The sequence below is a fragment of the Mustelus asterias genome, chromosome 2 (assembly GCF_964213995.1).
Source record: "Mustelus asterias chromosome 2, sMusAst1.hap1.1, whole genome shotgun sequence".
Lineage (NCBI taxonomy): Eukaryota > Metazoa > Chordata > Chondrichthyes > Carcharhiniformes > Triakidae > Mustelus > Mustelus asterias.
In genome coordinates, this window is record NC_135802.1 from 90,253,203 (window position 1) to 90,267,546 (window position 14,344).

A 14,344-nucleotide genomic window follows, 5' to 3' on the forward strand; every position below is an offset into this window, starting at 1 on the left:
TGTGGCTTCATCAGTCTTCCATTTTCTGATTAATAGGGTAAGAACTAAAATAATAGTCAGTCACAAATAAAGATATGAACATCACAATGAAAAACTTGGGGCAGAATTTTGTGATCCCCTGCGGACAGGTCTGTTAAATGCCATGAAAGGCACTCGCCTGACCACCTCTGACCTGACTGCGATTGAATGGGCGGCGGATGAGTTCTCAGACGACCGGCCAGTGTACGTACCAATTGAGGCTATTAAGCAGCCAATTAATGGCCACTTCCTGCACAGCTGCAATTTTTCCCTGCCAGTGGGGGAAGGTTGGCGACAGGTGTGAGGTCCGACAGGTGTGAAGTCCAGCAAGTATGCCTGCTTGGGCCTCTGGCATGGAAGTGCAGGGGTCCCTCCTTCGCTTGCCCCATTTTCCAATAGGACCCCCTCCTCCTTCCACAGGTTTTCCATCCCACGGTCTGTGCAGCCCAGCCTGAACACCCCCCCCCCCCCCCACCTCCCACTCCCCATCCCAGTTCCTACATCCAACCTACCTGTCATCTGGCTCTTGGGTAACGTTCTTCAGAGTTTGGATGAAGGCCCTGCAGTGGTCACCATTCCAGTAGCGCTACTGGGATTGAGATTGGCTAGCTAGTCAGCTCTCAGAGATAGCTCTGAGAGGCAGATCTTTCTCTCCACATGGGGATGGAAGACCATCTCGAGCCCATTAACATCCCTCAGAGTGTTAAATGACTGTCGGACAACCCATTGGAGCGTGATTGGGTTTTATGGAGATTTTTTCAGTGGCAGACTAAGACACCTCATTAATTGCAAAGCCCTCCCCTTTTGTTAGTAGGAGTCATAAAACATTAAATTGAATAAACTGTGTGGATAATACTTAATTTGGATATGATTGATACACTTTGGGTGGAATTTTCCCATCCTGCCCACCACCGGAATCGTAGCGGGTGGGACACGGACCACGCCAAAACCCATTGGCCTCGGATGGAATTTTCCGGCTTTGGGGCGAGCGTGGCCGGAAAATCCCACCCTGTGTGTGTAAAAGATTCCTGTCATTATATAATAGCATATTCTTTGAACTAGCATGAGCAATGCCAAAAGAAATCTGCTTGTGTTTACTGTAATTTAAGCATTGGTATAATGCTCAGTCTTTTCACTTGCATGGGTGGGCCTTGATCCAAGTTTAAGGTAATTTGAAATTGCAAAATTGGTCAATGGTTTATAGTTTATAACCAGTTCTGGTTGAATTGGTTGGTATACCGGATGTGCAGAGACTTAGTGGTTTACCAAATGAAATGCTGAATGACAACCACATAATTGTTTATTTTTCTCAAAATTGAGTCCCAGTATTTATACCTGATGCTTGCTAACTATAATAGTTGAAATTGTTAATCTTTACTATTGAGACAACATAGTAACTTAAGCTGTGCCAATCTCCTAAGATTAATTATTATTTCTTTACACACTATGATGCAGGGTTAATATGCTGTGTTAGTTACATGGCAGCAGGTGAGTTGAAAATGGAGGTAGGGTTACTGATGTGTACTTCGCAGCAAATAAAAAATATTTTTCCTTTCCTTGACCATAAGTGTGAATGAAAGGTTTAGTAACTAATTTACTGCAGCTGATAGATGGTTATAATGGAGGACATTTAAGAATCCTTCTGCTTTGCGTATGTGTGTAATGTGTTCTGATAGTCATTTTTCAGAAATTATTCACTAACCGTAAAACTGATATTTTGTCCATGTGTGTAATTAGTTTGTTAAGGGATGCGTACATTATCTAAATGTGCATCACACAGAAAAATTGTTCTCTCATTCTGTATTTTAGTTGTTTTTCTTTGAAGAAGTGTGACAGTATATCTATTTATTTTTATATGTGAACATCATTCTATTTTGCTGCTATTAAAAGAATTATAGAATCCCTACAGTGCAGAAGGCCATTCGGCCCATCAGATCTGGCGACAACAGTCCCATCCAGGCCTATCCTGTAACCCACATATTTACCCTGCTAATCCCCCTGACACTAAGGGTCAATTTTGCATGGCCAATCAACCTAACCCACACATCTTTGGAGTGTGGGAGGAAACTGGAGCACCAGGAGAAAACCCACGCAGACACAGGGAGAGTGTGCAAACTCCACACCGACAGTCACCTGAATCCAGATTTGAACCTGGGTCCCTGGCGTTGTGAGGCAGCAGTGCTAACCACTGTGCCACCGTGGATGATGCTACTAACTTTCATTTTGCTCAAATTGAATGCTTTTGTTCACTCAATTGAAATAACTTAGAACAAAAATGTGAGGTTGGAACAGCATAGTTTAGCTTAACATGCATGATACATATCATAAAGCTGCGTTTAAAACTTAATATATTTATTTTCTGTCCTCAGTCTGATATCATTCATCAGAGCGTTTTTGAACTGATCCACACCGAAGACAGAGCTGAATTTCGTCGACAACTTCATTGGGCTCTGAATCCAACATCAGATCCTGAATCAGGTAGTTCTGCAAATTTACTTAAAGATTGTATGAATTGAATGAACAAGCCGCCATTCTCGGCAATGGAGGAACTCTTCTCATTTGTTTACACTTTGATAAATCAATGATATAAAACATTGACATTGACAAGTAATTTGCGAATAAGATGGAAAATGTGAGATGAGCGTGGCCCACAGTTTCCAAGCCAGTTAACAACTTTTAATTACGTTTGATGTCTCTTCACTGGACTGTTCCATTTGCTTTGGGAATATTTATCTTGTATTGTTACCAGTAAGGAAATAGTATGTATGATTTTGGAGGAGGGGTTTCATAATCCTAAGCATGAGATGAGAGTGACTGCCCTTGACATAAAGGCAGCATTTGACCGAGTGTGGCATCAAGGAACCCTAGCACTATTGAAGTCACTGGGAATTGGTTGGGGGTGGGCGGGAACATTTCATTGTTTGGAGTCCTACCTTTCACAAAGGAAGATGGTTGTGATTGTTGGAAGTCAGTCGTCACACTGCAAGACTCAACAACATTTACTTGGGCTGATAAGTGGCAAGTAACATTTGCACCATACAAGTGCTAGGCAATGACTTTCTCTGAGAAGAGGGCATTTAACCATCTTGCTTTGCCTTTGAAAAACACTACCATCTTTAAATTTTCCACTATCAATATTGTGGTGATTATCATTGACCAGAAGCATTAACTAGACCAGCTAAATAAATGCTGTGTTATGACTCCATGGCCACTTAACACCCCTAAAGCCTGTCATCCATCTATCAGGCACAAGTCAGGAGTATGATGGAATACTCTCCTCTTGCTTGGATAACTGCAGCTCCAACCATATTCAGGAAGTTGGACATCATCCAGTTCAAAGCAACCCGCTTGATTGCCACCCTATCCACCATTTCAAATATTAAAATACGACCAAATGCACAAAAGCTCATCAAAACTCCTTTGACAGCACCCTTCAAACTGCTGGCCTCTACTACCTGGAAGGACAAGAGCAAGAGATGCATGGGAACAGCACCACCTGTGAGTTTCCCTCCAAGCTACACACCATCCTGACTTGGAACTATATCGCAGTTCCTTCATTGTTGCTGGATCAAAATCTTGGAACTCCCTTTCTCACAACACTGTGGGCATCCCTACACCAGAAGGACTGCAGCGGTTCAAGAAGACAGCTCCCACCATCTTTTAAAAGACAATTAGAGATGAACAACAAGTGCTGGCCTTGCCAACAATGCTTATGACTCATGAACCAATAGTTTAAAAAGAAATCTGCTCCAGCCTTATAGCCTATAATTTAGAATACCGTAATGACAATGTGGAATTCTCGGCTTCTATCACATCAACCAGGTAAATTTTCTGATGCTAAGGACAGAATTTAGTTTGTGCAACAAGGTACCGCCACCAGTTGGAGAACCAGTGAAACCCCAATGTCCCTTCAGTCTGGGAGGCCCAACACTATTTAAATGCTATCAGCCACTTACCTGGCTAGCTTTGGGCTTCTAATGCAATCAATCTCTCGGTAGAGCAGAAATCCTTGAGAGACTGGCAGCTCTCCATGGCTGGCAGCATCAGGAGGTGTGGTGGCTGTTGTCAATAATGCTGTAAGGTATCCACCAGGGATCATCGCTGATCACAGGTGAATGGAGCAGTGTGGGGGAGGAACGTGGGCTCAAATACAAGGCATGGGACACACACACTGCAACCATGCACACACCAAACACGCTTCACCCCACACACACACCCCCCACCACACACACACACCCCCCACCACACACACACACCCCCGCCACACACACACACACACCCCGCCACACACACACCCCGCCACACACACACCCCGCCACACACACACCCCGCCACACACACACCCCGCCACACACACACCCCGCCCCCCACACACACACACACACACACACACACACCCCCCCTGCCACACACACCCCCCACCACACGCACACACACCCCCGCCGCACACGCACCCCGCCGCACACGCACCCCGCCACACACACACACGCACACCCCGCCACACACACACACACACACCCCGCCACACACACACACACACACCACGCCACACACACCCCGCCACACACACACACACACCCCGCCACACACACACACACCCCGCCACACAAACCCCCCGCCACACACACACACACACACACACACCCCGCCACATACACACACACACACACACACCCCGCCACACACACACACACACCCCGCCACGCACACACACACACACCCCGCCACACACACACACACCCCGCCACACACACACACACCCCGCCACACACACACACACCCCGCCACACACACACACACCCCGCCACACACACACACACCCCGCCACACACACACACACCCCGCCACACACACACACACCCCGCCACACACACACACACCCCGCCACACACACACACACCCCGCCACACACACACACACCCCGCCACACACACACACACCCCGCCACACACACACACACCCCGCCACACACACACCCCGCCACACACACACCCCGCCACACACACACCCCGCCACACACACACCCCGCCCCCCACACACACACACACACACACACACACACACCCCCCCTGCCACACACACCCCCCACCACACGCACACACACCCCCGCCGCACACGCACCCCGCCGCACACGCACCCCGCCACACACACACACGCACACCCCGCCACACACACACACACACACCCCGCCACACACACACACACACACACACCACGCCACACACACCCCGCCACACACACACACACACCCCGCCACACACACACACACCCCGCCACACAAACCCCCCGCCACACACACACACACACACACACACACCCCGCCACATACACACACACACACACACACACACACCCCGCCACACACACACACACACCCCGCCACACACACACACACACACACACCCCGCCACACACACACACACCCCGCCACACACACACACACCCCGCCACACACACACACACCCCGCCACACACACACACACCCCGCCACACACACACACACCCCGCCACACACACACACACCCCGCCACACACACACACACCCCGCCACACACACCCCGCCACACACACACACACCCCGCCACACACACACACACCCCGCCACACACACCCCGCCACACACACACACACCCCGCCACACACACACACACCCCGCCACACACACACACACCCCGCCACACACACACACACCCCGCCACACACACACACACCCCGCCACACACACACACACCCCGCCACACACACACACACCCCGCCACACACACACACACCCCGCCACACACACACACACCCCGCCACACACACACACACCCCGCCACACACACACCCCGCCACACACACACCCCGCCACACACACACCCCGCCACACACACACCCCGCCACACACACACCCCGCCACACACACACCCCGCCACACACACACCCCGCCACACACACACCCCGCCACACACACACCCCGCCACACACACACCCCGCCACACACACACCCCGCCACACACACACCCCGCCACACACACATATACCATGCTCGATTGAGTGATCTGGCATTAAGTGTCTGTCTACGAGGGACACTCATGTGGGCCACTTACAGGGTTTTCTGGGTGGCCTTGGGAGGCACAGGAGACCCTGCAAATCCTGTTAGAACCCTGAGTCACTATTAAATGCTGGTAGACTCAGTAATAATCGGCTTTAAATGGCTCATTAATGAGCCTACTTGATATCCTGCTGCCAGTAGACGAGATTCCTGTGCCAGGCCCTTCCCGTCACCCCATTAAATTCATGACAGTTATTCCACTGCAGAGAATCAGATGCAGGTACTCCTGCCCAATTTTCCCAGTCCCTCATGTTTCTACTTGGACTGGGAGCTGAGGAATCTGGCAATATTGGACTGCCACCCATTACACAGCATGCAAGGTTTTCTTTTTGATTGATTTCAATGTGCAGTTGTACTCAAGGGGCAGTAATAGTGCATCAATCCTTCTAATCCCAGCTAACTAGCAGCTTATCTTCTACTGTTGGCAGCTGACACGATGCTGCCAATTTTTCACTTCCACTTAAGTGGAAATTTAACTCTTGCAACTTAACACTTGAAACATCTCACAAAAAGATCCCAGTTTATTGCTAAACTGCAGTTGACTAAAATGGAAAGCCAAGGTAACTAAAAGTCGCAGTTGTTGGCGGGGTTAATTGTTCTACTGCAGGGTGTTTTCATGATTTAAAGTTTGATTTGACCTTGCGTTATAAAAAATGAACCATTTTGTCCAACAAGCGCTTTCTTTCCAGTGACGGTATTTAATTTGCTCTATTATGGGTGGTATCCAAACTATGCTCCTGACTGAAGGTTCTATAAAATTCTTCATGATTAATCAAGATAATGGTACAGATTTTGCTGTATTAATCATAGAAATCATAGAAACCCTACAGTGCAGAAAGAGGCCATTTGGCCCATCGAGCCTGCACCGACCACAATCCCACCCAGGCCCTACCCCATATCCCGACATATTTGCCCGCTAATCCCTCTAACCTACGCATCTCAGGACACTAAGGGGCAATTTTAGCATGGCCAATCAACCTAACCCGCACATCTTTGGACTGTGGGAAGAAACCGGAGCACCCGGAGGAAACCCACGCAGGCACGAGGAGAATGTGCAAACTCCACACAGACAGTGACCCAAGCCGGGAATCGAACCCAGGTCCCTGGAGCTGTGAAGCAGCAGCGCTAACCACTGTGCTACCATGCCGCCCACATGATCGTGAAACTCAATTTGCCTTTTATTTAATCTTCAACATCTAGAGCCCACACAGTTAATTATAAAAATCTAAAAGTTCTTGTCCGTGCTTTTCCATGGGGTATGCTGCTGAGGTTTTGATAGACTGCAATCAATCAGAAGACACTGAACTGGTGGGAACTTGTCCTTTAATGATATTAGCCTCATGGTAAAAACCATTGCAACAGTTGCATTTTGATGAATGAAGTCCAACTATATTTGTAACAGCATTCTAAATTCATCTTTACTGCTGTAAAATCTCTCTGGCCCTACAAGCCTAATAATTTGTGGCATGTCAACTTTCTCCATTGTGATAAACATCCACATTTTTAAACTAAATCCATTTTCTTTCAAGTTTCTTTATGCTTGTTCAGCTTCTGTCTTAATCCTATTCTCTGTAAAAATGATAAAATATATAATAGGTGCGTTTTACTTCCTTGTTTGCTGTCTTGCGAGAATGCTTCAGTGTGACTGGATGCTTGCTATTTGGTGTCATCTGTGGAGATCCTTTTGAATTGTGCCAGATTCAAGCTGATGTAGGGAGATGTGAAATTCCTGCCACAGATATTGCTCGATCTTTCAGTACCACTTTTTTCTGGGTCAGTAGTGAACATGGGGCGGCACGGTGGCAAAGTGTTTAGCACTGCTGCCTCACAGCGTCAGGGAGCCGGGTTCAATTCCGGCCTCAGGTGACTGCCTATGTGGAGTTTGCACATTCCCCCCGTGTCTGCGTGGGTTTCCTCCGGGTGATCCGGTTTCCTCCCACAGTACGAAAAATGTGTCGGTTAGGTTGATTGCCCCTTAGTGTCAGGGGGATTAGGAGGGTAAATATATGGAGTTATGGGGATGGATCCTGGGTGGGATTGTTGTCAGTTCATGCTCGATGGGCCAATGGCCTCCTTCTGTACTGAAGATTATATGATTCTATGGATGCTTAGCTGCTGACTGCATATTCCAGGTTAATAAAACAAAATTCCTTCATTTATATTCTTGTAACTAGTGAGCTGATTTATTTTATTGTAATTTTTTATAATAATCTCTTGTATATAGTTATTGTTTACACACAAGTACAACAATTTAGATTTATTTAATGCTTTTAATGTAATCAGATGTCTTGAGGCACTTCGCAGAAACATGATGAAACAAAGTCAAAGGCAAAAATAGGGCAAATTGGCCAAAAGTTTGGTCAAAGAGATAGGTTTTAAGAAGCATCTTAAAGAAAGAGGGATAAATTAGAGAGGCACAGAGATTTAGGAAGGGAATTCCAGAGCCAAGGGCCTAAGCAGTTAATAAATGGCCGCCAATGTTGGAGCAATTAAAATCAGGGATGCACAAGAGAGCAGAGTTAGACGATAACAGAGAATTTAGAGGTTTGTGAGGCTAAAGACATTAAAGAGATTGGGAAGGGGTGAGGCCATGGAAAGATTTGAAATGAAGGATGAGAGTTTTAACATTGAGGTGTTGCTTGACTGGGAGCCAACGTAGGTCAGTGTACACAGGTGATAAGTGAAGTGGACATGGTGCAAATTAAGACAGGGGCAGCAAAGTTTTGGATGAAATAGAGTTTAAATTAGTAGAATATTGGAGGCTAGCCAGAAGTATATTGGAATAGTCAAGTCTAGAGGTAAGAAAGGCATAGATGAGGATTTTGGGAGCAGATGACTGAGGCAAGCACAGAGTTACAGAAGTAAAAATAGGCAGTGTTGGCGATGGCTTGGATATGTGGTTGGAAGCTCAAATTTGGCACCAAGGTTTAGTAGTAAACCATTGCCAGAGAAAGGGATTGAGTTGGTAGCTAAGGAACAGAGTTTGAAGCGGGGACCTAGAAGAAAGAGAGGTGGTGGTAAAACAGGCTGACCAATCGCATCCCAACTTAACATAGTGCAAGATACAGTGCTGGCGAGCCCCCTCATGATGCATTTTCCCAGGATCGAAATGACAAACCTGTAGCAGATCAGCATAAATACTCAGACATATTAGCCAACGCTTCAAGAGATAGCAATGGCCTATAAATTCTTATAATGCCAACTAACTAGCAATCTACCTACTGTAATTGGAAATGCGCTCTCCAGATTCACTTAAAAAAAAAACTAGCCAATCCAAACGCACTCCATAATCACTACATGTTTTGGTCATTTTTTTTCCAGAGGATTGTGACTGTAAAAATAAATACTCCAACACAGCTAACTTATTTATTTGCTCCAGTGTTTATATTCATATCTCTAGTTCTACAATCCCTATTCTGCTCAAGTAACATATCCAACCAGTATCTATCCAATCACTTCATCATTCTTAAAACCTCAATCCTATTTTTGATGGTCTTTGCCCCTTGAAAGCTGATTTGTTTTTCTATTTCTTCTTTACTCATGGCCATTTCATAATGCCTGTGTACCTTAAAGGAATTATCAATTACCAGCCAGGTCTCTCCCTTAATCCATTAACTTCAACCAGTATCCCTGCATGGTATACACTTCAACCAGTTGCTCATTTTCTAATTGAATATTTATCCAAAATGTCATTGTATAACAACAATATAAGCTGTTACTTACAGCTGACATTTGCATTGCTAATGCTTCATTGTTAGTAATTGCTTCAGCCTCCAATGTACCAACACAGAGAAAGTGACCAAGGAGGTGGATGGGGGCAAGGCAGTGGACGTGGTATATATGGATTTTAGTAAGGCGTTTGATAAGGTTCACCATGGTAGGCTTCTGCAGAAAATGCAGATGTATGGGATTGGGGGTGATCTAGGAAATTGGATCAGGAATTGGCTAGCGGATAGGAAACAGAGGGTGGTGGTTGATAGTAAATATTCATCATGGAGTGCGGTTACAAGTGGTGTACCTCAGGGATCTGTTTTGGGGCCACTGCTGTTTGTAATATTTATTAATGATCTGGATGAGGGTATAGTTGGGTGGATTAGCAAATTTGCTGATGACACCAAAGTCGGTGGTGTGGTAGACAGTGAGGAAGGGTGTCGTAGTTTGCAGGAAGACTTAGACAGGTTGCAAAGTTGGGCCGAGAGGTGGCGGATGGAGTTTAATGCGGAGAAGTGTGAGGTAATTCACTTTGGTAGGAATAACAGATGTGTTGAGTATAGGGCTAACGGGAGGACTTTGAATAGTGTGGAGGAGCAGAGGGATCTAGGTGTATGTGTGCATAGATCCCTGAAAGTTGGGAATCAAGTAGATAAGGTTGTTAAGAAGGCATATGGTGTCTTGGCGTTTATTGGTAGGGGGATTGAATTTAGGAGTCGTAGCGTTATGTTGCAACTGTACACAACTCTGGTGCGGCCGCACTTGGAGTACTGTGTGCAGTTCTGGTCCCCACATTACAGGAAGGATGTGGAGGCTTTGGAGAGGGTGCAGAGGAGGTTTACCAGGATGTTGCCTGGTATGGAGGGGAGATCCTATGAGGAGAGGCTGAGGGATTTGGGATTGTTTTCGCTGGAAAGGCGGCGGCTAAGAGGGGATCTTATTGAAACATATAAGATGATTAGAGGTTTAGATAGGGTGGATAGTGATAGCCTTTTTCCTCTGATGGAGAAATCCAGCACGAGGGGGCATGGCTTTAAATTGAGGGGGGGTAGTTATAGAACCGATGTCAGGGGTAGGTTCTTTACCCAGAGGGTGGTGAGGGATTGGAATGCCCTGCCAGCATCAGTAGTAAATGCGCCTAGTTTGGGGGCGTTTAAGAGATCCGTAGATAGGTTCATGGACGAAAAGAAATTGGTTTAGGTTGGAGGGTCACAGTTTTTTTTTAACTGGTCGGTGCAACGTCGTGGGCCGAAGGGCCTGTTCTGCGCTGTAATGTTCTATGTTCTATGTTCATACCCAGTTAAAAATGGTTTCAAAAAATTCACTTTGCTTTCCATCAGAATTTTTCTTACTCCAGATTTCATTGTAAAGCCCACTTTTGCTTGACATTATTCGTGAACCTTTTCCTATATGCATTCTGTTACTGAGGCCCTTAATGTAGTGATACTTCAAAACTAACTTCTGCAGCAAATTCTTTGTCAGTTTTCACTTGCTAACTGTATTTATGATCTTGAGTATAGCCAGCAGGCACATCAAATGTAAACTGAACACAAGGCAAATAGTCAGAATGTGAAATAAAATAAGTCAGAAGAGATTTCATGGGAGTTTCCAAGGTATCACATGTTACAGGTGCTGTCTGAAAGTGGATATTAACTTCTTCACTCCACCCTCAATTATTCAAATATGGGCAGCATGGTGGTTAGTTAGCACTGCTGCCTCACAGCGCCAGGGACCCGGGTTTGATTCTTAGCTTGGGTCACTGTCTGTGTGGAGTCTGCACGTTTTCCCCTTGTCTGCATGGGTTTCCTCTGGGTGTTCTGGTTTCCTCCCACAAGTCCGAAAGACGTGTGGTTAGGTGCATTGGCCGAGCTAAATTCTCCCTCAGTGTACCCGAACAGGCGCCAGAGTGTGGCGGCTAGGAGATTTTCACAGTAACTTCATTGCAGTGATAATGTAAGCCTACTCGTGACACTAATAAATAAACTTCATAATTTAAAACTTGCTTTAAAACACATTTTTATACCCCTATGATTTTGTAAAAAATAATGAGTTACTTGAAGATGAGGAAATTTAAAGTGTATGGGGAGGAGCAAGCAGGACGGTAGCATTCACCGAGGTCAGTCTTGGAGAAAAATATTGATGCAGGTGCAGTGGCCAAATATCCTGTGCTCATGCTCTAATGTTCTGTTACAAAGATACCAGTGAGTCACCCTACACTGTTAGCAATATTCTACCTATCAATAGCCTTTAAGAGCTGCTGTCCTGTCCTGCCCTGCCAGGGCCACAAAACAGCCTTTCCCGAGTCTTGCAGCAGTTTTGTAAAAGGGCTGGACTGTCACTACTTCGACGTTCTTTGGCACTAAGGATAGCGTTGGCTACAAGATGAAGATCAGCTGGTCTTAATTAGGGCCATGCTTCCAAAGTTATGAAACCGTTCTGCCTACATAATGGTAAATATATCTTGTAATCCTCTTCCCAATCCTCGTCAAAATTTTAAATCTGAAAAGGTGCGGGTTGCTGTTGGAAGGAGGAACTGTTTTGACCAAAATAATTTCCTTTTCAGAACACAAATGGATAGTGTTAAAGTGGGTACTGCTTATACACTCCACCAAGTTTCCTTTCCTTTGACCATTTTTCGCCTTGCCAGTGTTGGAATTTACACCCAATCATTATTGCTGTTAGTAATTAGCAGTTAGTCAGGACTCCACAAAGGAGAATTGCGAACAGTTAATATTTATAAGCTGATAACTTGTGTAAAGGTAATTGTGGTACACTGACTGCTATGATGCCTTCTGTTTGGCACCTACAAAAGGATGAAAAGTCTAAATGGTTTTAGAGTCATTCAAGGTAAGCTAAGCTACATAGACTGAAATACTGGCTTTAAAATAAAATATTAAATGTAGCATCTTCTGATCTTTCAATGACAGTTTAATTTATTTTCAGAGAGGTCACTTAATATTATTTTGGGCTCAAGTTTGTAGACTTTTATTTTGGAATCCTTTGAATTTTGTCCACACTCCAGAGTAAACTTGCTTGTATAAATGTGTCTTTTCATAACAGCTGCTGGCTAAATTAAGCACAGATCGTAAGCTTCAAATCATGCACCACTACTTTAGAAACTGTAAGCTGATCCAGTAGTTGAGCCAAGTAGATTACTTGAGCACAACCACTTCACAGTACACTGAACACAGCCAGTTATGTGTGCTGGCACAAATAAGATTCAGATGTTAGTGTAGTAATGATGAGCCCCATTTTTACAAAACTAAACTGTTTCAAGAAAGTATGTTAATCTGAAGAGCTCACCTTCTGTTTCTGTAACAGCCCTGGACCCAACCTTTTGGTCAGAACATTATTTTACACTGGGGATGGCATTTGAAACAAAAAAATAAGTACTGTCCTGTATCTAAAGATAGATCAATTTACCATGTGGAAAAAGTGCAAGCACTTTAGTATAGTTATACATGCCTTGAGCAGCAGAAATGCCAGTGACAGCCAAATATGCAGTCAATGCAGCAGTTTTTACTTAGCAACAAGAAAACTGAAAACATTAGAAGCATTTATTAAGTTTGGCAGTATGAGAAATGAAAGATTGGCCCCCTCCCCAGCCCCCCCTAATGATACAGCTCAAAAGGGGTTGGGGGGATGAGAGACGCGAAACAGTAGACATGTATGGAATATATAGTGCTATCTGATTCCTTTTAGTCTGTATATGTAATATATCCATAGACAAATAGAGCAGGATTTGTTGCATCATTCTACTCATTTCTTTTTTAAGCATTTGATATATTCTCCCATCTCTTTTCAAACTGTATTAAATGTAGCCTCTGTTTGCCTCCTCTAGTGCAAAGTAGAATTTGTACCCAAAACAATATCATGTCTGTTCCCTCCACAAAGGCTGATTCACTTACTGTGTCCATTCAACAATTTCTGTTTTGTTTTAATTTCCAACATCTTCAAAATTTTAGCTTTTGCTTGCATCTGTTTTGATGAGCAAAGTTGGGCACTTCAAAATAATTTGTAAAACTGAATGTATTTTTATTTTTTTGCGAAATTAGAAGGAAGAGGAATCCTGTGCTCTGTAACCTCAATGCTGCATTCTCTTCTACACAGCCTCATTTGAATTCAATGCTTGGGTCAGTTCACAAATGTTTACCAAGGATATCCTGATTTTTTTTCAGGGCATTCTTTATTATGTTCATGAGGCCAAGAAATGAAGGTTTCCTCTTTCTCCATTATGTTAATTATCTGTCTTTTTTCTAACATCAATGTTCCTTCAACCTTAGGCCCTTTGTACAATGTCATAGAAAGAAACATCAGAGTAACTACCGTACATTATATAATTGCTTTGCAGCCATGCTCAGAATGCATGGGTTTGTCAAATATTGAGAGAACTTTGGGTTCGGTGTATAAATCTGTAATTCCTATTTCTATCCAGTATGATTTTATACATTCTTAAGCCTTTGCTGTTCATCAATTTTCACGAAGAAATATAATGCTGTTATGACCGGGTGAGGAAGGATG

General features: G+C 44.8%; 1 protein-coding gene across 4 annotated transcripts in view; it reads left to right on the forward strand.

Annotated features, from left to right (window-relative positions):
- Nucleotides 1-14,344, forward strand: part of LOC144509577 (aryl hydrocarbon receptor-like) — a 180,085-nt gene that overhangs the window by 131,782 nt on the left and 33,959 nt on the right. For all 4 annotated transcript variants that reach the window (XM_078238441.1, XM_078238443.1, XM_078238444.1 and 1 more), the window contains exon 5: nucleotides 2,388-2,496. In XM_078238441.1, coding sequence (XP_078094567.1) covers nucleotides 2,388-2,496 — 109 coding nt within the window. The remainder of the gene's footprint in view (nucleotides 1-2,387; nucleotides 2,497-14,344) is intronic.